The 26689-nt window shown below is 42.4% G+C and overlaps 1 protein-coding gene across 2 annotated transcripts in view; it reads left to right on the forward strand.

The window, feature by feature from the left end:
* The window catches only part of EFCAB2 (EF-hand calcium binding domain 2), a 32252-nt gene extending 14128 nt beyond the window's left edge, over positions 1 to 18124 (forward strand). Inside the window, exons 2-7 of one of the 2 annotated variants that reach the window (XM_056344167.1) lie at positions 5611 to 5695; positions 10127 to 10199; positions 14726 to 14805; positions 16681 to 16723; positions 16824 to 16890; positions 17868 to 18124. In XM_056344167.1, the coding sequence (XP_056200142.1) occupies positions 5611 to 5695; positions 10127 to 10199; positions 14726 to 14805; positions 16681 to 16723; positions 16824 to 16890; positions 17868 to 17983 (464 nt within the window). In that variant the 3' untranslated portion in view covers positions 17984 to 18124. Of the gene's footprint in view, positions 1 to 5610; positions 5696 to 9218; positions 9351 to 10126; positions 10200 to 14725; positions 14806 to 16680; positions 16724 to 16823; positions 16891 to 17867 lie in introns of those variants that run through there. The other variant, XR_008822660.1, reaches the window with a different exon arrangement.
* The last annotated feature ends 8565 nt before the right edge of the window (positions 18125 to 26689 follow it).

Consider the following 26689-nt stretch of genomic DNA (forward strand, 5'->3'; position numbering starts at 1 on the left):
CCTCAAGTTTGTTTCCTCCCTATGTTCCTTTCCCTCAGTAATTTCCTTAAAATAGAACGAGTTAAATGCCATAAGGTTTTCTTCTTTGAGGTGGGGCAAGATTTGTGAGTTACTTTTAGGTCTATCAAGCTCCCCACACTTAACATGAAGGCAACGCAAATATTTGTGACAGAATAATTCAGGGAGTTGTATGCTTTGCTCTGGAATTAGGAAAGAGAAGCAGTAGCATGGGGATGCCTTATGCTGATATCGTCACCAAGAATTCATCTTATGACACCACGCTGGCTTTCCCTTTTTGTTCAGGAAACACAATGTCTTGATAAAACTGATGAGCTTATTTGAGACTGTTTGAGATTTCACCTGTGCTGGTGATGCTGAGTATCATGACTGCTTTTTAATATCTTGACCTAGGTGATGCTTCAGTTAATGCTTGCATAAAAGCCTGATTAGATCTCCTAAGAACTAATTGATGACCTCCTCTGAGTTGCAATTGTGAAGTCTCATATTGGTTTTTTGCTTTGTATTTAAGCAAATATGCATTGTACAGTTCTTACTAGAACTACAGTCAGATTTGGTTTTTTTTCCAATTCTTATGCCCTTATTTCCATTAGTGGTTTTGTGAAGGATTTTGGAAGAGGTCAGATGAAACAGTGGCTGCAAACATCAAAGACAAATTTATTTTAAGTTCACCTGTTTCATCCTTTTGCCCTGTACACCTAGATAATAAATTGAGAATTGCCCTTAAAGGGACCATGGTATTCTTCAGGAATAGCACCAGTCTCCCTTCTTACTAGGGAACTGTTCCTGCATCTTGACACATTTCTAGGATTTTAACTCCATATTAGAGCTGTAAGGAGTAAGATTTGTTTAGCTGTTTCTGCTTGTTGGCCATACCTTTTTTTTTTTTGACCACACAGTAGGCTCAGTTTCTGAGCAGGGACTTGACACTTTTTTTTTTTGTACCTTTTCCACCCCTGGCTGGCTTAGATATTCCCCATAGCTCAACCGCCTTCTCCCCTCTCCTTTTTGACTGGCATTGTATGACAATACAGAGACTGTTACTTGTGATTTTGGAGATGATGGGAAGAGCTAGGATTTGCAAAGGATGGTCATAGGGGCCTTATGGAAGAATGCTGGAGCAGTGTGGGAGGGATGGTTAAATACCATGGTTTGGATCTGTGAGCAGAAAGAGAAGATTCACTGAACTTGAGTGGAAACTGCAGGAGGCTGAGGGACTCGCATTTCCTCCACTGGCTGCCTGCACAGTCATGTCCCCTCTCATGTCCGTTGCCCTCTTAAAAATGTTCCTGTTTCTTCGCATACCATTCCCAGTTTTTCAACCGACAGGACCAAGGTTGCTGCCTACTTTTCTTGTTGAAATAATGGCTAGTGGGAAAGAGAGGAAACGGTGCTGGAGTATGTAGACACTGGTACGATGCTGTACTCCCTGCTGATAAGCCCAGTTAGTGGATGGGAAGATCTACAAAAGAGCTGTTGATAACAACACTTTCAAATAAAACCAGAACAGCAATATGTAAATGACTCTAAAACTGTCTGTCACTGAGTTGGGGTTACCCAGTTGTGTTCCTTGTCCTTTCGGAGTGGCTAGTTCAGCCAGGCAGCCCAGTCTGAGAAAGGGTTCCTTTCACCAGGGACCCCAGGGCTTTCCTCACACCTGCCTGTAACCATAACAGTACCATGAAGAGATGGTGGAGTAGTTAATGAGGTGTCCACACCCACAGAGGAGTTTAAATATAAAATTGACTATATTTATTAAAATATACCTAGATTAATGTTTATAAAGATTAATGTTTCAGGTGTCTTGAGCAGTAACACTAAATAATAAAACCAAGTCCACTGGTGCTTTTACAAATCAGCCCTTAATTTTACTCTATACGTAGCACAGAAAGAGTTTCGGAGTGTTGCACAGTGTAAATAGGTTCATCAGGCGGCATTGGGGCTAAATCTTTTCTTGTGAGCAGCAGATGAAGCTGCTCCCCAGCATTTGAGGTGGTTGGTTAATGTTGGCCTACCTGTTCTTTTGATACTTCTTTTTTCTGCACATAATTTCTCTTCAGTGAAAGCAAAGGTTGGCTTTTTGAACCATCAGAGCAGCTGGCCCCAAGGAAGAAAAGAAAGCAAGCTCATACAATTAAACAAATGGTAGAATCTAGCAAATTGTATCAACTAGAAATCACTTTGTAAAATGCTCATTACTCAAGAGTCTGGCAGAGCCACATCTATTTAATTGCTTCTGTTCCCTACAAAGACTGAAGCTGTGGTCTTTGAAGAAGAAATGTCACAACTGAGGCAGGAGTGCTGCTTTAAGGGCTGGCTTCAAATGGACCTCAGAGTGCTAGGGAACAGTCTGGACAAGCTGAAGAGGAATAATTCAGTCTGCAAGAACCACCAGAATTAATTTGAGAGTCCCAGCTCCCTGCCAGTCTTACTTAACCGGCAGCATCTAGAGTTTTATCTAGTTCATTTAGACAAACTGGGGAAATAGCAAAGGGTAGTACAGGAAAGAAAACTGATAGTGAATACATTTTTCAGTTAATATGTCTGAGAAATGGATTTTAAGACATTTTATCTCCTTATTGCTTATGTGGTAGAAAATAAATGAGAACAAGAAAATGAGGAAAAAACGACAAGTATCTGAAGCATTTTAGTAGCATCAAAATGGAAATATATCATCCCTACAGGAAGCATTTGAGGGAATAAGTAGCGGTAGGTATTGAAATCTTTTTTGGCATGGTATGTTTTGATATTTATTTATTGAAGCCATTAGAAGTAATCAGATAATTTTATCTTTGATATTATGTATTGTTTTTCTAGTTAGTGGAATAAGTGAGTGAAATCTTTTATTCAATGAAAGGTATTTCTGTCCTGAAAGCTGCTAAAAAATTGCTCCACAGGGCAACATGAAACTTTCATTGATCTGACCATGGAGCACAGTCTCCTTGTATAGAAAGATTTCAGTACATTAGAGCATCACATCTGCTGAGTTAACTGCATGTCTGATCTCTTGAGGCCTTTCTTGAAGGTATAATTTTAAACCTTTATCCATTACTTATCTTAGAGCTGGGGTCCATCTTTTTCTCTCTGCCAAACAGAGGTTTAGAATGAATCATAGAAGTCTTCAGATAACGAGTGTTGCCATCCTGAACTTTGTTGAACATCTTTGGCTTTCATTCCTGGAGGGAGGACGAGAGATTTAGGCAATAACTTACTAGGTGTTCACTCATGTCACAGAGAGTCTTTGAGAGGACTACAGTATATTATGTTTTCTTCCATGGATATGGCTCTTCATCACAACTTCCTCTCAGCTCTTGGAAGAAATATAGATTATCTGGTACCTAGATTAAATCATCAAGTTCATTTCATTTCAGGACCTTTCTTTTACGAGCCTCTTGAAACAGGTAAGATTAATGTATACTGTTTTCACGGAAGTCAAAGCATGAAAAGGCTGGATGACTACAGAGTTCCAGTACTGGAAATCTCTACCTGCCTACCCCTGGATAATTTTTATTTCTACAGAAGGCTCACTCATCAGTCCAAGAATATACAGCTATAAATATTTCTTCAGCATTTCTCTATTGCAAGTTATAATGTACTTTTGAAGTACCTGATCTTAAGAACTAAACTCCAACAGTCTACATTGGAGACTGAATCAAGGACTCTTTGAAATCGCCAAAAAAACCCTCCCATCAAATTTAGTAGTTTGAGTCTTTAGGGGCTCTTCTGCAAGGCTACTTGAATTTAACTGTGTTTTTTTGGGAAGGAATTAAACGTGTATTTTACTGCTTAGGCACATAAAAGGTAGGCATTATTGTCAAGCTATGAAAAGAATCCAGCTTGTCCTGTATCTGGGGACTGAACAGGGCTCTTCTTCCCCAGCCTTCCTTCTTCAGCCTCCAATCCATCGTACATGTACCTGCCCATGCTTCCATCAGTGGAGGAAAGTCAGAGAGAGGAATACAGAATATATTCTTACTTCTCTTTATGTATCCTCTGCCTCTGGGGAGTTCAGTACCAAACACAGCAGCAGGCACCTGTACCTTTATAAGGGGATGCACCTCTCTGCTGTATGGAGAAGAGTTTCCTTATATCTGAGTCAATCCACTACTTTATTGGAGTGCTTACAGGGTGTGGGGGATTGACCTCAGCCAGCTGCCAGGCACCCGCCCAGCCACTTTCTGCCCTCCTCAGCAGCACAGGGGGACAAAATACAGTGAAAAAGCTCGTGGGTTGAGGTACAGACAGGGAGATCACAAAGCCAAAGTATCGTTTAGCTATGTTCAGTTCTGAGACCCTCTGCCAGAAAACAGACGTTTCTGTTGTGAGGGTGAGAGAGCAAATGAAAAAAATGGTTTCACGCTGCAGCTCCAGGGATTCCCAAACTATTTGGATTATAGAAAACCAGGTGTGAATTTGTTATGTGTGTGGAAACAAGGTCCAGTGGTTTAGTGTTGGTCAGAGCTGCTCAACAACGCTTAACACCAGGTGAGCGTAAAGAAGAAAAGAAATTGTCTAATAGAGGAGAGCTATGTTTTAATTAGTATGTGGAAAATACAGAAGAGAAGTGTGAAAATGAGAAAACAAATGTACCTGATTCCAATCTAATGTTCTGGCTGTTGCTCCGATTTTCCCTGTGGTGTCTCTGTGGAGCCTGTGGGGCTGGCTCACAAAATGCTGCCTCCCATGAGCCAGCTTGCCAGCCAGAGTTGGGGCTGTATTTAGCCATGGGAACCAAAAGGTCAACGCCATACCACTTTGTTTCCTGTATTATGTCTTTTGGAGTCAAACATTATTAAATGCTCTAACCAGTTCACTCTTACTTACCTTGGCTTCCTTGCCAGGGAGGTTTTTCTGAGATGGAGCCCTTCCTCTCTTTACATTTTTCTCTTCAGAATGTATTTCCTGGTACTTCCCTTACCCCAAGAATGCAATTTCTGGCTTTAGATGAGATATAACTGTGATAACTTGTGATGGTTCTTTCCCCATTCTTTGATATCGAGACATAAAAAGCAAATGCAACAAATTACTCCTTCCTCTTTGCTGAGATCATCTTCATTTCCAAACCGTTACAACAGATTATTTACCCTGAGACTTACTCACTGTGCACATACCTTAGCCATCTCTTAATTCCTGGTTCTCAGCTTTTCATATGTTACGGCTAACTTAGCAGACATGCAAGCACTTAGGTTTCCTTGGATGCAGGAACCTGGATGAAGTGACTCAGCCCCATCTCAGGGCCCACACTTGCCTTCCTCCTGCCACCGTGGTGTCCAGGAAGGGCTCAGGCTTGTGGTGCAGAAGGAGCTGTGGCACACTGTGGGCAAGGTCCACACTGCACAGCTAGGTGATCATGCAGCTCAGATGTACCATTACCACCAGACCTGATGTGGCTGCAGAGCCATAGCAAGGCTGTATTACTAATATAAATGACTGATTTTGCATTTAGAATGTTTTGGGTTTTTTTTTTCTCAGTACCTTTCCTGTTTGCCCCTTTATCAGTTTTGGTGCTTCTGCTGTTGCAATGCTCAAATTGGAAATAAATCAGTTGCAACAGTTCAGTGAATCTTTCCTTTCTTATGTTTCTTTTTGCAGATGACGCAGTAGCTGAAATTGAGAAAAAGATTATAGAAGCTTTTGAGGTGTTTGACCATGAATGCAATCAAACTGTGGATGTCAGGTTTGTAAATATCTTCACATAGAAATATAACGGGATCTGGTATAGAGATAAATAACTCCTCAAACCTGCATCTGCTTTGCCAGAAAATGTAATTGAATTGCCCTGATTAGACAAGTATATCTTTGCTTGTTTAATAGACATTTTGCATTGTTCAGTGGTTGAAGACTGAAACTGGCTTGAGAGAGGGATGCTGGGACTAGTGGAGTGAAGAGGCAAAAGGAAACTGCAGCTAGACAAGGAGTCTAAGGGTACAAATCTCTGCTCTGATAGCTCATTTGGCCCTACAGGTCCTGGATCCCGAATGGATCCCCTCGCTTTCAGTATAGTGCCAGCACATCAAGGGGTGTCCCTGCCAGTGTGTGTCAGGGTTACTTGCTCTCAGTAGGTGTCTCCAACTGCAATGCGTCCTGCACGTCCTTCTTCCTCTGGGGTAATACGGGAGGTGGATGTTGGTCTGACAGGAAGGTGTTTTTAGGAGACTTGGAAGAAACTTGCATAAAATTTGATTTAATAATAATAATAACAACAACAACAACAATAATAATAACAACAACAACAACAACAATAATAATAATAATAATAATAATTATTATTATTATTATTGGTCATACTTGCTTGCACCAAAAGTCCATTTGAGCTCAGTACCCTCATCCGAGTTACTAGTAGTTACTTGGGGGAGGAATATAAGGAATTGAGCAAATACACAGTATTTCTTCTTGGGGTTTTTTTTTGTACGTCTGCCACATTATGATTTGGGTGGTGCTTGGTGTTTTGGGTTTTTTGGGTCTTATGATAAATAGTGAACAATTTTTGTCTATTAATCTTCTTGACACCATTAATGATTTCATAACTGTCACATCCATCCCTCATCACAGTAGTTCAAGGCTGAAGAGTCTGGATGTGTTTAATCTCTTAGAAGATTCTGTTCCATTGCTCTGGCCATTCTTTTTTGTGCTCCTTCTTGTTTGGCTTTCTCCTTTTTGAAATGGGAAGACCAGACCTGGGGGAATGGGATGCACACATAGGAGTCAGGAGAGAGAACTGGATGCACTATACCTTTAGCATGCAAATGTTATGGAAATACAAACAAAATACTTGTATGAGGGAGTAAGAAAAAGATCAGCAGAAGATAAAAACTTGGGCTTTTAGACTGATCAGGGCATAACTGGCTATTAGATACAGAGCTAAATGAAGTAAAATTTAAAATTTCCTAGGTAATCTTAATTCTGGTATTTTTAAAGTTCAAATATTTGACGGTGCTACTTTAACTTCATTTAAACATAAACATCCATAGATGCAACAATATGGATTTTGTTGTAAAATACAAACCCCACATCTTTATGTCTCACTGAGCAGGTTTTGAAGTTGTTATAAACTGTTATCATTAAAGTTTAGTGAAGTAATTTTTCATATTTCCAGTTGCTATTTTCACAAGAGTATGACCAGAGCTTTTAATTACAGATCAGTTACTGAGTATATACACTACAAAGCAGTACAAGAACTGGTGAAATTTTTGTCATTAGACATTCCTCACAAGGCCAAATTTGAAAACTAAATGTTCCAAACAACTTTTCTGCATTATAAATCAGAGGCAAGAGAGGTGCAGAATATTTAGCTGATGGTTTTAGCAATGCATGCTTACTAATGCCTCTAAATTGAAGAAATTATGGGTACTTCATAGAAGTGAAATGATTTTTTGGTTATACTAGATAGGGAGAATTTCAGGGTACATCTCCACACTTGGTACGATTGTGTTCTGTCACCCGCAGGGCTCTTTGGGAAGAATGCTTGCTTAAATCTCTTGGCCCATCCCCAGGAAGGTGCCTGGTGCCGCGGGTCTGGGGCTGCCCCAGTGCCCCCAGTGCCCTGCTCCTGGCTGGGTGGTGGGACAGGCCCTGGCTGCCCAGCTTTGCTCTGCCACCCTGCCATGGGGACCCCCTGCCACTGCCACCCCCCCCAGCCCTGGGGAGCCCCTAGCCCTCGCTGCACCATGACATACTCGTTGCTTATTTGTCATTTACATCTGCAGTTCTGGCTAAATAGCTGTAGAATTTGCGACAATCCCCACTCTGTAATATGATGGATATAGAGTTGAGAAACTGCTACAACAATTAAATGATACAAACGGACTTTTTAGAAAAATATGTATTCATTCAGACAGTAAGTCATAACATGTGAGAGGGGACATTCAAAAGTCTATTTGACATACTAAATGCACAATTTCACATTAATTTTTATCGTAGTACAGTTACTGACAGTGAACAACAATTTATTGTCTAATTATTCCTAGGTTCATAGTGCAGGGCTGTATCACAATAATGGGATTATTAATGGCTGATTATCTTGCATCAGAAGGTGGCAGTACAGCACAATTCTTAACCAGAATTGTAGATGTATGCATATTATTGCCTGAAATATCAGATACCTCTGAAGAACAGGGAAGATTACTCTGGCTTGACAGGCCAACGTCGGTGTTGCAGGACTCCTAATGCAAATACAGGGTAGTAAGAAATCGGGTGTGAGGAAGACGGCATTTTTTCATGCTGTTTACAACACACCCTGAGTCAAGAGCTTTCATGGTTTTCCAAATCTTGTCATCACGAGTGTTATATGCAGGGTGAAAACCATGACCCAAAATTTTGTTGCATCTGTGTTACAAAACTTGTATGAACATAAACTCATTTTAACCATCATTTTTGTGTGCTAGAAACTGCACAGCAGAAACTGCAGCTGCTGAACAAAGTGAGAGGAAGTGGCTGGGAGGAAAGTACAATTTCCTATCCCAGTCTTTTAAACTCCATGCTATTACCAAATGCGACATGGCTTTTTTCACCACAGACACTTCAGCAGCATTCCCACGCTGCCAGGAGCAGCAGCCAGCAATGCCAGATTTTGCAAACTCTTCTAGGGCCTGGCTTACCTTAGTCACATCGCAGTTTTGCTGAGTGTGAGGTGAGGCAGGAGGGCGATGGCAGCCTTCCCGTCACTGGCAGCCTGTCAGAGCAGCGATGGTGTGGGACAGCAAGGAGGCAGGATTTGTGCTGGGTGTTTCTCTGGGGGAGGCAGAGAATGTTTACAACTATCTTGTAGCAGGGAAAGATGAGGGAGCGCAGGAGTGAAAGCATCAAGTGCAGCATATCTGTGCTAGAAATAGGATGCACGGACAAGGATTATGACTGAATGTCTGACCTCATCGAGGCCAGTGGCCAAACTTCCACTGACGTCCACAGGGGCAAGGTTTTACCGAGTCATTTGAGTAGATGGCTTTGTTTCATAACAACCGTATGGGATTGGGGTTTGTTTTGTAACTATTTTTGTGCTGCCAGCCTTTTCCTCTCTTTTGCCTATTGTAGTGCTTCTCACATGTTTTCAATCCGAGTGGGAGCTCTTCGGGACCTGTCTGAAGAGGCCAAGAACTGGCCTGTATAATTTTACATGTGCTTGGTGTGCCACATTTGGGGCCTTGATGTTTCAAGATGATTTTACAAAGGTCATTGCTTCTTGTATCTACCATTTTTATTAGGCAATCTATTTTTCTGCCAAGTGTACTGATGAAGAAACCACAGGGGTTTGAATCATGGGAACCACCAGCACTGTGGATACTTAAGTCAAATGTGCTTGCATTTCTGTGTTATAGAATTGGACTGAAAATCACAAGCAATTACTGATGCTTCTGTTATTTTGTTTGCAATCATACCGTAAGTCTCATTAGTACTCTTTTTTACATCTTTACAGTACTTTTATTTCTAGTTTGTGATGTTGTTAATCTTAAACTTTTTTGAGGCATTGCCAGTTTGGTCCGAATTCTATTTAGAGTCTCAGAACAACTGGGCCAGGCTCAGAGGTAAATGCAAGCTATGAATATAATTTGCAGCATAAACAGGGTGATGAAAAGCCACTGTATTGGTCTGTTGGACTCTTTCAGAGCACAGCAGGGGCATAACAGGGCTGCCTCCTTCCTGACCTTTTGTAATTGTTCTTTACTGCAGTTAGAATTTGTATCTTTATAGCATTTAATGTAAACATATGTTTTATTTGTTACCTTTTATCTCAGCAGATTTCCAAGTGTTTTATTATCTATATACTTGTAGACTTTAAGCTTAACCGTTAGAGGACAGCAGTTGAAAAGTAACCCGCACGCAGTGCACTGCAACACAATGGTATAGAAGAGGGTTTTTTGGGAAGTCACAAGAACAATTATGCTCTTCCAAACAGCTCCAGAATATTTAATGTCTGTAAAAACAGACATTGCTTACTGAGACATCGTCTTAGAAGTCCACATCTATGTGCTTAAGCCTGCTTGTGTGCTTGCACATGCACACTCCTATACACAAGCTCTGAATCGGTATCTGGATCCTCCACAGACATTTTTGTATTGCAGGTTTACTGACAAAGATGTTCTTTCTTTCTTTCTTTCTTTCTTTCTTTCAGAGAGATTGGTTCAATTGTCAGGTCACTGGGTTGCTTCCCAACTGAGGCAGAGCTACATGAACTGCTTGCAACGGTAAATGTGTAGATCTTTTGGTTTTTGGTTTTTTTTTTCAATCTTAAGCTTGCACAAGTTTGGCCTTTCTGCCTCGCTGTGTGGGAAACCTAAACTCTTCTCCCAGAGGCTGGAAGTGGCATGGAAGTGATTCAGGCAGGCAGGCAGTCTCTCAGGTTGCCCTGAAGCAAGCCTTTAGGCTGATGAGGTCACGACGCGGATGGGTTAAAATGAGGAGCCTTTGACTCTCTTTTACCAGAGGAGGTCACTGTGACACTGTGCCAAGGTGGAGGGGCATTTATAGAAAATGGAGGAAAAATTGGCTTTAGCTAATTGAAAAGAATGTCCTAAACCTCAGTTGGATTAGGATATTCAAACACTAACCATCTCACTTTTCTGGACGTGCCATGGACACACACTGGATGATTAAATAATAAAAATCAGTTCTTGAGCAGGTGTTAAAATTGTACATCAAATTCCAAAAATACACAGAGGAAAAGACCTGCTATTTCTTTTCCCCTGTTATTGCTATCATATAGCCAGACCTCTCTCTGTCCTTCATGATGTTTCTCCCAGTCTTGAGGTTTCTTCCAGCCTTGAAATTTCTCAGTTATAGGCCAGTAATCTTTTTTTACTTGATTATGTAAGCCTGTAAGTCAGAATTCAGACATAAAACTTGCAAGAGTTATTCTCCTGGTTATATACAGGGGTAAGGAACTTGGCTTACATTTCTCCACCATTTTTTCCTGCGCTGTCTTTGTCTCCTTACCTCATGCTTGTAATAGAAAGGATGGGGTGTTGGTGCCTTGGCAGGGTATGGTTAACAAATTGGGCAAAGAAGTAGGAAAAAGACTTTGCATTCTTTTTGCAAACTGATATGCTGCCTTAAGGAATGGAAGATACTGGGGCTGAGAGGTGGAGGAAGGATTTTTCTTTTTCATGTATAGGTCAGGATACTGGGAATTGATCTCGCTTAGTCTTTTCTCCTTGTCCCCAACAAAAATCTGGATGGTTGCAGTAGTAGTCTCTACTCAATAGGCTTGTCTGGTCTCTTGTAGATCAAAATTTAGTGTGAGAAATCTTGTGCTGTCTTGTGAAAATGACGCAGCTGCTTCAGCTGAGGAAGTTCAAAGAACCATCAGAGGAGAGAGATCTTTTAACACGATACTGCAATCTGTCTGCTCTGGTTCTGTACTCTCAGTACCAGATTGTCCCAGCTCCTACTGACAAACAAGACAAAATGGAAAGAGAATTTAAGGTGCTTAATACAGATGATATTTATCCTGGCCCACAGAGATTTTTGTTTGCAGCAAATGGACAGTGCAATTGACTCAAGATATAGAATTGAGAAAAGAAAGGGGATGCTTTGATCATCCCCTCGCCCCAGTGCAGGGGAACCAGGAGAGTTCACAGCCTGCCTCCCCCACCCAAAGAGATCGGAGTTTCTATTCCCCCCGCCCCCCCATTTTCAGCATACATAACAAAGTACAATGCAATGCAGCTGTGAGGCAGAAGATTCTTGAGATACGACAGTATAACATGCATGCAATTGTTAATTATAAGGGTATTAAATTAAAGTACTAAATGTATCTTAATTTATGTAAGATACTATTATCAGTGACTATGGTAATACCATTTTATCTTAATCTAGATAAAGTAAAAATTGTCTCTGTTGGCCGGTTTGTAGCCAAGCTATTTCTTTAGTATTTTTGCCCTTTGTAAGCTGTGATTAATTTCTGTTTCTCATACTTGTGTCTCTCAGTCATCCCATCTTGCTATTAGGCTTATTGTAGCTAAACTAGCATATGTTGCCCTCAAATTATTTGTATTGCCAAATCAGCATTCATATGATTATTTTGTCTCTAAAAATTATCAGATATTGTTTCCTATATTGCCTTATGCTAAATGCTGTACTTACTATCATATCTTTAGGCCTACTTAAAAAATTAAGATTAAATGATAAGCCTAGAGAAGGTGAAAACTAATCTGAGGGTTACTACAACGCTTACAGTTTGAAATCCCAGGTTCGGTGCACTGCTCTGCCACAGATCTCCCGGATAACTCTGGACAATGGTTTTATTTCTCTGTGACTCAAGTCCCCAAATGTTACGTGGGCAATAATAGTATGGCTGTGAGAGCAGAGATACGAAACATAACGGGTGCTACAACACAGTGGTTATGTGAGCTGTGGATCTACCCAAAGGAAAGAAACTGAGCAAAACTCAGGGAGTCTGAACAAGCAAATACTGTTATTGTCACAGTCACTGTGAAAAGAGGGGAAATTACAGAATAAGGAAAACATCGATAGGAAATGAGGTGTTGAACAGGAGTAAGCATGAGGAAGGGTAAGAGGATACGTACACCTGCAAATCCAAATACTTACTGATTTAGGCAAGGTTAATATCTTCAAATAATTCACATATCTATCCAATGTTAGAAATAGGACTAATTTTAACAGTTCAAGATATTGCTGGGCCTGTAGAGCCACTGAAATGGAAGCTGTTCTTTCCAGCTCAGAGGAAGCTGAAGTTGCTCATCACCTCCCAGGGCTAGGTCCGTTGTCAGGAAGGACACATTTCTTCTGCAGACTGCTTTCTGAAGGCGAAATACAAACAGCACACCAACAGAAAGAGGCAAATCTGGGTGAGATTTGTCAGTGAGGGCTGATACTTTCATAGGTATTTGTTATGTTGAGCTCTGAAGTGGTCCTTGCTGATGAGTTCTTCTGGTGTGAAAGGTGGGATGGCCTTCAACTGTTTGGATGAGCAGATCTAATGGTTTTGTGCTCTTAAACATTGTTTATATAACTTGCGACCTTCATGGGTGTTCTGGGTCCTTGATTTTGGTTGTTCTGCTTAATATAAGACACATCTCTCTCCTTCAGATAAATAGCTGCCATATTTCTTTTTCTGTCTCCATGGACTTCTGACCTAAAACTAGTTGAAGCACAGATGTTCCCTAAAACGTCCTGTGTACTTACACATCTCAATATTTGCGATGCATGGAATAGTTCAGTGTATTGGCTGTTAATGTCACTGGAAAAAAGTTCAGTTTTGCCAGGTATTTTGTTATGCCTTTTCAATCAATCAAGCAGTAAACCAAATGATTCCATAATGGTAAAAGGTACTATTTGATTTAGCGTGAAGCATGCAACGGCTTCATTTCCTTGCTAAATATCCCTTCTGCTAGGTTCACCAAACAGAAGGGGAAAAGTGCCTTTTCAAGCCAATTTCCACTCTGAAGCCGCAGGAGGTGGTGGCTTCTTCCTTCTTCTAGCAACCAAACCCCTTCAAGAGTACTGGAAAAGAGCAGGCAGCAGCTCTCCGGTTAAGCAACTGGATGTATCAGGCCTCACCCCAGCTCTGACCCAGCTCCCAGGAGGATTTCTTACTTCGTCTTTTCCTGGCTCAGTTAGGAGGTTTCAAATCGGTGCCTGATTGTTCTTTCAGTCTGAGCTGTGTCTTGGAGAGCCTAGCAAGGTGTCACTGCTGCCACATGAGACCACAAGGCATGCATCCAGTTTCAATGCAGACAGGCACAGGCTAGCTCCATCAAGAGGGCTCCTTGGGAGTAAAACTTGAAATTTTCACAGGGGAATGCACCCTGATGATAGGCAGCAGTTTTTACCACGTTGCTCATCTCTTGTGGAAGTACAGGAATGCAGTGGGAATGCTGCTAGAAGTCCCCGATGTTTTGGGACTAATCGTGTTAGTTTATTTGGGAGGCAAAGGGAAGCTTTTCTTTGTGTAGCATTTTATGAGCTGTCCTATGACTGTTTCAGACTGCCCTGACTCAGTCTGCCTGCCTCGCTGGTCTTTCCCCTGACAATTCTCTCTGGCTATGAAACATGTGGAGGCAATGAATTCCATCCTTGAGGTGTACTAGGCTGGGGCTATGTCCAAACTAGCACATTAAATATGCCCAGAAACATCCCTGGGTGTCGAAGCCAGCTGGCACACAGCAGCTCATGTCTACCCTGGTGAATGTTTTATGTAGAGTGGCTGCCCAAAGCAGCCTGCTGGGGAAGAGTCCCCAAGGTCCTAGCCAGGCCTGGTGACTGCTGGGGGCAGTGTTAGGTGACACAGGCCAAAATCATGTCAGGGAACGTGCTAATGGTTTGCTGTTACGGGTGGTCACACCACGCTGCCTGGGAATGTGCCAGGTCCTGCTAGACTTCACTAGTATGAACGCAGTCTGAATGTTTAAACCTCTGCTGAGTGGCTGTGGGAGATAAGATCAGTTACCAGGCATCCCGTTCCCTTGCGTGAATGGTTTCCAGGCACAAGAGGGCAACACTGGCTTGTTGAAAGTGTCTATAATAGCAGGTCTGTATTTTGCCTGGGATATTATTTCTTCCTTGATTTTCTTCCTATTCAATCACAATCATTTCACACAGATGTTATGGTGCCATGTGATACTAAAAGCCTGATAGAAATATTCAAAGTCTAACTCCGTAATTTTAACGCAGGAACCACCCCAGTTTTCTGGTTTTTATATTAGTTTGCTAATGGGTCATATAACCTGCCATACTTAAGTTTTATTTTTAGGTAGAAGAAGAAGAACCAACTGGATACATTCATCTGGAAAAATTTCTTCCAGTGATGACAAAAGTAGTACTCGACAGAAGGTAATGGAAAGTGGATTTTTCTGCGTCTGTAGTTTATTCCAGATTGACAGGGTGGATTCAGAATAAATACATCTACAGTCATTTTATGTAACTGGAAGGAGTACAGGGTTGTTTTTTTTTTTTTTATTTAAACTCAGATTACATTAGTTTGATAGATTTTGTTTCGAAATTACATCACCTACACAGAATTATGTTGTACAGATGATATAAATAATACTAGCTTATAATCATGAATTATGATAATGTGTAGCTTTTTTATTTTTAATATGAATCAGAATTAACTTGCTTTTCAACATGTTCTGTGCGTCTCTAAAATATTTTATATGCAAATTAAGGTCATAACCATTACTTTCTCTGAACATATGAGTTACAGTTACTGAGAACCACAGTCTGTTACAGTGTGTTTTTAATAAGTTGTACAAATCAGCTTCATATTCATGTCTCAAAGTGGCTGCCAGGTACAGTTGAATGTATACAACTAGCACCCTAAATGCCTCCTGATCTAATAGAAGCCTAGAACAAAAACACTGTTTATTTTTGCTGTTCATATTAAAAGGTACATAGAAATGTTTGCATGTACACAGCAACCTGTGCTATTTTGGTATTTTGCACTAAAAGCAAGATTAATTATAAGGAATTTGTCTTTTGTTTTAAAGATGGTAGCCAAGGGTTTTGGGAGGCTCAGTCTTGTCCAATACTGAGAAGTTGTTTTGTGCACAGAGGGTGGGAAGGTGTTCGGTACATGAAATAGCTATAGGATTTCCCAAAACTGTCTGGCAGCGCCCAGAGGCCGTGGGGTCCAACGTGGGGCTGTGTTTGAGAGCCTTCATGCCCCTGCCTGGACACGAACCAGCCATCAGTGTTGGGGTTCTGCTGTGCTGGTGCAAGTGTGCTGCATTCTCAGGTTCCTGCGCCTTCACCTTCTCTGGCCTTCCTGGCACATTTCTGGCTCCACACTGATGATCACAAAATGATCCCTGGCTGCTCTGGGCTCTCTGCTCCTCCTCCACACCCCCTCCACACAAACACACACACACACACAAATAAAAACCTCACACACTTTCCCCAGGCTACTGCAGGCTTGTCAAGACCCACTTTATCTTTTGGGCACTATGTCCATAGTTCACTTGTCCAAGGGCACATGAGATTTAGATCATAAAAACAAGGCCTCTTCTTAGCACATTTGATTTTTAGATAATAAAAGAGCGAGGCGGGTCTGGACGAAACAATCAAGCAGTTAGAATCTCCTTGCCTTCAGTGTCTTCTCTTTAGTATTTTCGGGGGTAGGTGAGAGTCTGCTGGGATATGGAAGGTTTCCATTGCTGCACAGGGCTTCCTTTTCAGCTCTGAAGTCAGGCACACATGCACGCACACACGTGCTCGGTTCTGCCATCTCTCTGAAATTGTTAGTGACAAACCTTTTCTTTGGTAGCTACCAGCCTCCTTCGCTCATCATCAGCTCATTAGGCTGTCAGAGTCCCACTAGGTGATCTGTTGGCTGTTGTCTGGCATATCTGGACAGAACTTTGTTGGGTTTTTTTTTGGCCACCTTCTTTTCAGTGCATTGTCTTATGTGGAATGATTCAGCTATTACCGATTCCTGCTGACCCACTCAGCCAGCTCAGACATGCAGAAGCCATTCATCTGGCTCTTTAGCACAAGGAAAATTAAACAGGAGTACAATAAAAGACATAAGAGGTAACGATATGGACAGTTCCAAAAAGTCAAGGTGGAGTTAAATGTTTGATAGACAAACTTGGTAAATTCTCATAGAAAATAAGTTTTTCCTTTCGTTTGGTGCTCATATTTTATTTTTTCAGAGTAGTACAGCAGCCTGACAAACAGTGACTTAACTTTCTGATTCAATGGTTTCAGCTACCGGCCTATTCCAGAAGATGTTCTTCTACATGCGTTTGAGGTCTGTAACTGAATATTCAAGTACTGAATTGCTGGAAAGAAGTTGCTGATTCTTGATTCAGGATGGTTAAACCCACAAGTTTTATTCTTTTTCTTTAAAGGCTTTGGATGAGAATAAATGTGGATATATTACTAAGGAGAAGCTGGTCAAATATTTGACTGAAGAAGGTAACATGACTTTTGTAATATCACTATTTAAGTAAATAAACATTACATGTGTACATGGCAGCTTGAGGTCCTCATTCTGCATGCCAAAACTTGCGGGAGTAGATACATTCTCTTCAAAAAATACCGTTGCTGTGATGACTGGCTGCAGACTACATCATTTCACTGGTGAATAATGCAGGGAAAGAACATTTATCTGCTTGCTTGCAGACTTTATGAGATAGAGATTATTATTATTAAGAGTCATAATTCAATCTTGTGCGGTGTTTTATGATTCTGTGCACATCTCTGTGCTTTGTAAGGATGTGACTCTTTTTTTCTGTCCTCCTGAGAACTGTATTTTAGATTTCCAGATGTTTCAGGTAGTTTCAGTGCTTATTTGTTCCTACATTATCTTGATCTTAATTCTAGTGCTGCATGCAAACAAAGAGATTCCAAGAGCAGATTTAAGTTGTATATCATGTAATCCTCAGTATCCCTTGATGAGCCTGCTTTTCTTGCACGGCTGACTCATGCCTGCCTGCCTGAAGTACAAAATGATGTGCAGGCTTTGCGCAAGACCTACCCTCAGATGGGAACCGTGTTCTCAAAGACGGATGAAATAGGCCATCAGCAGCTTTGAAGCTCCTAAAAGAGAAAAACCAGAAGCCTTTCATGATGTAAATATGAGTGCAGGGATAGCCAAATGAGAGATAATAATTCTAACGTACACATTAGAAGAATTCATTCTGACAAAAATGGTTGTTTCGAAATCCCTGTGGCAGAGAGGAACAGGCTGTTTGGAGTCTGTGGACCAGAAGGCGATCAGAAGATCCAGCTCGCTTGGTGTGGCAGGGCTTACACTGGCAAGAGTGAAGGAATTGGATCCTTAGTATTTCTCCTTTTCTCCTCTGTGTGAGGACCAAAAGGAGATCCTTGTGAGGGAACAGAGGTGTAATCTGCCAGCCTGAGACAAAGCGTTATTCTCTGCTGTCTTTCAGGTGAGCCCTTCACTCAGGAAGAAATGGAGGACATGCTCTCCACGGCTCTAGATCCAGAAACAAATACTGTTCACTACAGAGACTACATTTCAGTGATGACAGTAGATGAAACTTAAAATCTTCCCCTTCAGCGTTGGAGATGCCTTTTGGTAACGGCAGTGTAGCTTGGCAGTTAGTTGGAATATGTATTTTAAAGTATAACAAAGCTCAGGTTGTGACTTTGTGCTTATAATTAAAATAAAATCTGTGTAGCTATATTTTCTTGCGTTCTGTATACATGTTGAAATATATTCACACCTGAAAAAAGAGCTCTTGACAGAAATACTGTGTAAGGTCTGGGAAAGAAATCATGGAATTTGGTTTGAAAATAACAGGAAAAATGATGTTAATGGAGTCAAGAAATGACTTTACAATTGCATCTGAAAAAACTAATGGAAAGTGAAAACCGTGAAAGCGGGTCATAAGCAGGTGAGTATTTTAAGATGACCAAAATCACAAAGGCATTCTACTAAGATAAAGCTTTTATATTTAAATGTAATCCCTCTTTGTGTTCAACTAATAAGGCACCAGGTAGGTTACTCCTTTTGAAATAATATAATAGATCAAATACACTTTCTACAATTTCTAGTTTTTGTCAAACACTTGTGTTTTGTTTATCATAGGCAATTAAACTGGCCCAGTTTGTTCCATTTTGTGTTACTCCTCCACTGGGACAATGTATTTTGCTCCCATTTTAAACATGCAGGTAACACTCAAACCATTGTTGTAGTCAAATCTGCAACCAAAGTAATCCTTGAGAACATTTCTGTTTCTGTAGGCAATAAACAGTTCCCTTTCATAACCAGTTTGAAAGTTGGGAGCGTAAACGGTTCAAAACTTAGGATCATAGGAGTAGAATTTGGGTTTTGTAAACTGATGAAGCACCATTTTTTTAAAATATGTTAGGGTGGAATATGTGTCTCAACCACCTGTGCTGGAAGTCCACCACAGACCTGATTGCTCTTCTCATTTCTAGCTTAAACATTTTCTTGTCTGTTACTGTACTGTTGTCCTTTGAGTTCACGTTCTTTCCCTTGGGTTCTTACCTTGTACATCACCTTCTAACAAGTGATCAGTGGTTGCCCTCAGCTGATGAGGTCTCAGCAGGTAGGAGAAGATTCTGTGGTCTGGTCCTCAAAGGCACCATCTTGCAATTCGCGCTCCACACCTTCCACCCCATTTCTGTTTTTCTACTCCCTGTCAAGTTTGTTTTCCTCTTGTGCAGTGTCCTGCCACTCCTCTGTCTTAACTCCGTATCCCAGCTCTGTGTCATCAACAGACTTCATCAGCTGATGAAATCTGGGTAAGTGACACACAGAGGCATTGATTGCCTTACCCCCTGTCATGCCCTTCTAGTGGCAGAGCTGAGAACAGAGCCCAAGGCTCTTCATGTCACGTCTTTTGCTCTCCCCATTTCTTTCACTGGAGCTGGAAGCTCGGAGGAACTGTTTTCATACCGAGCCTCAAGGGAGCTGTCTCGCCAAGAAGAGATTAGCACGAATCTAAACGTGGTGATGGAAGCAAAAGCAATCTGGGAGAGACCTTTTAAAAAATTCTCTTTCTGCTCTAACCCGAGCTGTCTGTCACTGATACTTTCTTAAATGGTAAGGCAACAAAATGTTAATGCAGGTAAACAACATTTGCCTAGTTCTAAGCTAGGTTTCCACCTGGGACCCACTGTTGCATTGGTCCCAAGACCCTGCAGTGCACTCTCGTTAACACATTTACTGTGTATTTCATCTCTTTGTCAGTAAGAATGAAAAAAACGGTAATCATTAGTGTTATAATGCATGATGATACAGGTTTTTGAAGATTAAAGCAAGAGCAGCAAAGGCCAATTAAGAAAATATATTTTTTATTAGCCTTCTTTAGTCTCTCTTTGGAAGCTGGAATTATTTTCCCTAGAAATAATAATCCTTCTTCCATTGGATAGACAGTATGTTTTACTGGATTTCTGACACAGCTGGCGTGAATACAAGTTTCATTCATATTCTGCAGTCTTGGAGCCACTGTCAGCCTCATCTTGGATGTCAGCAGGAAGATGCTGATACCAGGAAATCATTCCAGAGTTTGCAGTGCTCCAGAGAGAGCACAATTTGTTCCTAGTGGTGCTACCCCAGAGGCCACCTCAGCTGCTGCCGTATCAATCAGGACACCCAGGTACCACAGTTACGATGCATAGTGCAGATAGGATCTTAACATGTATCCTTTGATGATACAGATACTATTTTTTATCCCACAGTCCTCAAATGCAAGGGTATTTGGGCAACTGAAAATGGGGTTGTGCCTGAATTTATCACACAGCAACGCCTCCAGCCCCATCTTCTTTATACTTGTCCCCAAGAAAGATTTGTGGGAACAGAACAGATAAAAGCAAGTCCTCACTTTTGAGCATAAGCAACCAAATGCCATTGCCTAGCGAGTTTCCAAACGGGGGGCGAAGGGAGTGTCCCGAACAAATCTCAGCCCCTGTAGGATGCGGAAAGCTGCGTGCTCCCTGCCGGCTGGGCTTGTGCAGCGGTGCTCCGAGCATCTTGTGGGGCAGCCGCCCCGGCAGCAGCTGAGCGGTGCCCTACACGCTGCTCTGGTGCCCTACACGCTGCTCTGGTGCCCTACACGCTGCTCCGGTGCCCTTGTCTGGCACCGCTTGCCAGCCCGTGCCGTGCCCACCTGTCTCCCTGTGGTGCTGGGGGGCTGCACGAGGGACCTCTGTGACGCTCCCTGGGATGGGCTCTCTGAGCGCCCTGCGTCACTGTGCTCCCTGCGGGTGAGCGGGGTCCTGCACCCCAGGGGAAGAGGGAGGAGAGGGGGTTTAGGGAACCATTTTGCCATAACTAAAAAAAACCCTTTTAGCTTCTAAATTTGAATGGAAAAATACATTATCCTCTTCACTCAGGTGGACAGATCAAACTGCTGAGTGGTCCTGAGCTGTCTCTTGCTACATGCCTCTCCTTGCTGGCTGTTTTGCCTCTACCCTCAAGATCAGGAACCCAGATAAGGGAGCAGATCATCGCACCAGGAAGCCTCTAGGGAGGAACCAGCCTGGCACCTGGACTACATCCACACAGGGAAGCAGAGCCAAGGCTTTGAAGAAACTGGGGAAGTCGGAGGGGTTTTGACCTAGCTGAAGGAGGGAGAGGGAAGGGAACTCATTACCCAGACGTAAAAAAGAAAACAGAAAAGAAAAAGAAGAAATCAAAGAAGCAAACCCTGGAAACCATCTACAAATACAACTGAATCAGCAGGCTGTTTACATCACTGCTGCGCGTTGTAGGCTGGACAAGACTTCACTTGTTTAAAACTTTCAGTAGGTTCAGCTGTGCCAGGGCATATCTGGTATGTAGTGGAGACCTTCTCCTCAGTGCTATCGATACTGTGGAGAAGTTCTTCCAGCTGCTGACTTTGTGTTTGGCAGCCCTGCTGCTTGTATTCAAGGTACCGCATCGCTTTTTATGTTTTCCTCATCAGCTTTGGGGTTGCTTCTCCAAAACACTTTTCTGCCTGGTAGTGACAGTCTCGTATACATTCGCACCTGAAGGCTTCAACACTTCCCCGTTGCTGCACGTGCCACCGTGGTATTTACAGTCCGTTCACACTCTCTATGGACTGGGCAGAAACAGGAGTTGCTGCGGCCACCAAAAGGCTATGGGCACTGCGGGAAGGGGACTGGGCTGTCCACCAGTGCACCTCCACCTGCGTTTCCCAGAGGTAAGAGCCTGCAAAATGTTAAGGCTCTTACCTCTGTTCAGGCAAGAAGAACTTGCAATGTTTTCCCTCCTTTGTCTTGTTTGACTCTGTCTTTTCTCCTGGTTCTCTTACACCTCATTTCATTAAGCCACTTGCGCGCTGGCCTGCGAGGGTTGAAAATGCCAGAGAGTTTTGCTCTGCCCCATGTTGCTGCCCATGACAGGGTGGCGTTTATCACCTGATCTAGACTTGCCACCACTGAAATCAGCCCTGGAAAAACTCATCACAGATATCGGGAGGATCCCAGGCCTTCGGTTTCAGGGGGAAGTGGCTGAGGATGCTGGAGTTCAGCCGGGGCTGGGATGGGGACGAGGAGCTATGATTTCTTTAAATCCTGTCATCTGCTGTTACTGTTGTTGAAAAGGGGGAGCGTAGTCTCGACAGCAAGGCACCAGGTTGGCAGGCAGGTTTCATTCTAGACTTGGTGAGAGGTATTGAGAAAGTCGTATAATCTCTCCCTAGCTGAACTTTCCACCTATAAAGTCAAAGTAATTACAAGGAATAGGAGACGGAGAGTATCTGTCTTGCCTGTCGGACGTTTTGTATTCCTGGCTCTGATGTTTGCACAGCGTCTGGTACTATGATGTTCTGATAAAAATCAGTGCCTACAGACCGCCCTGTCACATAATTAATAAAGTTCTCAGCCTTCAAGTCTCTCGTTCCAGACCGTACCTTCAGGTCGCAGCTTCTAAGCAGGTTGGTCTGCAGCAAGGCTGTTTGTTTTCCACGGAACCCAGCTCTGCTTCACAGTGTCTCACTCCGTGATAAGTCTGGTTGTAAAACTATTGAAACATCTGGTCTTATTGTTGGAGGGTTGTTTTGGGGGGGCAGGTCAGTACTAGGCATGGGGACGATGCTGATTTAAAAGCTAAATAAAGATGTAGGTTGAAACAAAGCAGATTCTCCTGTTTAACCCATTTTGAATCCCTGGGGCTACTATTTGGCTTAGCATAGTTCTGAAAGCCAAGAAAATGTTATTCATTATGCTGAAAAGACTGATCACAGCGTTTATATCCTGGGGCCCAAATCCTGAAGTCCTTATTCAGGCAGAACTCCCATTGACTTCAAAGGCAGTTCTGTCTGCAGAAGAGCTGCAGGAAGAGCGATGCGCTGGCTCACGGGGCGTTCATTGTGAAAACCTTTTAGTCTCTTTAAATGAAGCCTCATCTCTGGTAGAGCTGACAGAGATGTGTGCAACCAGCATGCAACTTGTGGCACTGAAACGACTGAAAATGTAACCCCATGTGAGTAGGTAGTTCATTTTGTCTCCAGTAATGCAAGCAAGCAATATTCAGCAAGCGTGAGCAGACGGAACTTTTCCATATTGTTTGGAGTACAAAAAGCAGAAATCTAGGGTGTTACTGCATGGAGGCTTAAAATTACCTCTTCCTGCCGTTATCCTGGAAACACTGCAGCCTTAAAAACACAACACATGTTGCTTCTGTGATTACATATGCTAACCTGATTCCTTTTATCCTGGGCTCTGTTCCTTTTAGAAGCCCTTTTCCAACAAGCTTGGCTGTTGCAGATCCCTGCCTGAATGATAGCATAGAAAGAAACAGTGTGAAATAAGATGCGTCGTGTAGAGCAAAGCCTTTGCATATTTGCTGCCAACAGGAGTCTCTTTCCCACCAAGGTAGCAGTGTCCTTCGGTGCAGAACAGGTCCTAAGCTTTGCTTTGCGGTGTGCAGCCATGCCTTTTCCTGGACACCAGCCTAGGGATTACCATAACCGGAATGGAGTTCTCAGGTTTTCCAGAGGGGTGATTTTGGAGCTGACAATATAAGAATTTGAAGCTCTCCATGTGAGGTCTTCCACATGTGCAAGTTACCTAAGCTGTACGCATGACAACAGTTCAGGTTTTACAGTGATGGAATACTAGGGATGTGGTATGGTCCAGATGGAAGCTAGTAACAAAGGCTGAAATTTAGCTTCGTTTTAATTTATAGTAACACAGCCAATTAAAAATCAGTAGTTCAACTTTAAGGACCACTTTGTTGAAATACTTGCCTGGTGAGGTTGCACTCATTATCGCAGAGACAAAACTAAAATAAAACCCCCAGAACGTAGTGAGTTTTCATGTGGTGTTAAGTTGTTGCCTTGAGAAGCGATGCCATTCCCCAGAGCTCCCCCCGACAGAGAGATGCCTTCAAATTCAACTCCAGCTTGATGGAAAGCAGAGAACCTTTCTCTAGTTCTTTGGGCTTCATCAAAGTTGCAGAGATTCGTGGTTAAGCTAAGTACAATGTTTTACCAGCAACTGCTGAGATCAAAAGGGGAGAACTTCCTGGAGAAATTGTGTAGTGGGGAAAAGACCACTCTAAATACAGGGGCCTTGAGTCAACCTGTTCCTGGAAAGAAAGGAAGGAAGGAAGGAAGGAAGACAGAAAAGAAAGACAAAGAAAGCAAAAAAAAAAAGAAGGAAAGGAAGAAAGTAAGTAAGAGAACAGGAGAAAGAGAAAGGAAGAAAGGAAGGAAGGAAGAGAAAGAAAAAGAAGGAAAGAAAGAAAAAGAGAAAGAAAAGAAAAACTAAAGGAAGGAAGAGAAAGAAAGAGAAAAGAAGGAAGGAAGAAAGATAAAGAAAAGGAAAGGAAGGAAGAAAGAAGAAAAAAGGAAAGAAAATGAAAGAAGAAAGGAACAGGAAGGAAGAGAAAGAAAAGGAAGCAAGAAAGAGAGAAAAAAGCAAAAGAAAAAAGAAAAAGGAAGGAAGGAAGGAAGAGAAAGGAAGAAAGGAAGCAAGAAAGAGAGAAAAAAGCAAAAGAAAAAAAGAAAAGAAAGGAAGGAAGGAAGAAAGACAAGAAAGAAAGAGAAGAAAGGAAAGAAAGAAGAGAGAGAAGGAAGAAGAGCTCCATGGCTTTATCAGAACTACAGTTAGCTGACTTTCAGGGGACATGAGCAGACACATCTGCTGCTCAGGGTAGCTGTTCCTCAGTTTACAGAGGCTGGCCTGAGTCTGAGGTCCAGCTGTTTGAACCTGGTGTGTTCCCATCAGAAGCCTCAGCCAGCACTCCTCACCCGGGGGCGCGGCGGGGGCTGCTCTCCACCTTCGCCTTGCAGCAGCCGTACAAAGCTCAAATGGGCAATAGTCTGTCTTCTGAAAACCCCCACCTATCTAATCTAAGAACACCTATGATAAAACGCAGGGAGGACACACAATAAAACCAGTTACCTACTTTTTTAATAGTTAATTTATTTAATTACAGTGTTTTAGAATTTATATAAGCAAGCTCTGTAGCTCCTTTGCCAAGACAAGTTTCTTTTTGACATCACACCAAAGTACATATCCTGAAAGCATCCGTAAAAATGCACTGGAAACAGAGGTAAAAGGAACTGTTGAAACTATGTAAGCTTCGTTTTTACACCAATGTGAAGAAAGTTTTTTCCTCTTCATTTCCTATTGACAACGTGTTGTTGGGCTTTCGAGAAGATGTTCTCATGGAAATGCTGTGGCTCCGTGGGGTAGAACTGAGTGGTCACAAAGAAAGGGGGCATGTGGAAACGTGCCCTTTGCATTTTCTCATGTAAAGGACTGAAATTTTTAATTTCCATCTTCCAAGCCACAAAGGGATGCAATGTCTTTTGGCAAAACAGTATAATACAAGATGCACTTGTTGGTGAGGTCTGTGCTTTCCTCTTCAAAAATGTCCCACTTTTCCGGTGTAACACTGTGGATTAGTTGGAGTAGGGTATCTTTCCCAGGAACTTCCTCTTTAAAACAGGTAAATGAACACCAGGGACAGTAGCAGACAGTGCAGAGCTTAAAAAAAAAAAAAAAAAAGAAAAAGAAAAAAAAGAATAAGAGAAATCCCATCATATGAACCTTGCTGCTTTTCTAATTGCCAAGGGCGTGTTCTGTCTGGCAGAGATGATTTGCAACACCTGCTGAGAGGATGAGCTCCCGCAGGCAGAGGGGAATCATGATAACTCTTCTTTTGGATGGGATGGCAGAATTTTAACAAGGGATTCCCACAAGCCCCATAAGCTCTCTCTGCAGCATCCTTCTTTCAGAACCTGACCACGTGGTGTTGGGGGGAAAGGACCGTTTAAATGTTCCAAGAGCGTATATATGTCTATACCCACATTCCCTAACTGTGAAAGAACGCAGGTGCTTGGTACGCTGTGCTAGCTAGCCTTGGGTAGCCAGAAACCATTGCTCCCACGGGAGGCAACGTTGCTGGCAGCATACGGCCATGAAATGATGGCTCTTCTGCTGTTTTCCCAGGATAACACAGAAGCTGAACATCCCTGCGCATCCCTGCCCATTCTCACTGGGGTAGCAAAGACTTTACGGTGATGCAGCCGTCAGGGGAGATGATGGATGATAAACTGCAGGCATTGGGGGCAAACACAGAAGAAGGAAAAATGACCTGCAAAGTAGGCATGTTGAACCCAAACACCCTTTACATGCCAGGTTCACACCCGAGGTATCTGATGTCAGTCATGCTCTGTGCTATTATATGCTTACGAATGGGTGAGCTCAGGAAAAACATTTACATTCAGAGAAAAACTCTTCATGCACAGATTGAAATGGGAAATAAAGTCCCATTCAGTCACCAGGACTTCCCAAACAGGGTCCCTACAAAACGGGAAGAAGCAACGCCTGCATTCAAAGACCAGGATGCACAGAGGAGCAGTGGCCACCTGAGCTAATATGACAATTTCAGGAGGCCAATGACCACGAAAACTTCAGTAACAGGATCGTATCTGCGAGGAGAGGCAGAAGAGAGAGGAAGAAACGATAACTGGAGAACACTTCAGAGGCAAAACTACATGTATTCCCCTCTCCAGAGATGCTTGTGGTACAAACAATTTTTATTTTTAAACAAAACGTGTCCTCACTGGCGTCTGTGATAAACTGTTTGGCTCAAAGGTTTTGTAATGCCTCTTGTATAGAGCTGTCACACTTCTGCATTAGCGAAGGCCTTCGTTTTAGAAGCTTATGGTCAAACTCTTAGTTTTCATCTACACAAGAAACATGCAATAATCTGCTCTTCTCACTTCTGGCAATAGCTTCAGAAAACAGTAAAAGCAACCTG

This window comes from Falco biarmicus, chromosome 6 (assembly GCF_023638135.1).
Source record: "Falco biarmicus isolate bFalBia1 chromosome 6, bFalBia1.pri, whole genome shotgun sequence".
NCBI classification, from domain to species: domain Eukaryota; kingdom Metazoa; phylum Chordata; class Aves; order Falconiformes; family Falconidae; genus Falco; species Falco biarmicus.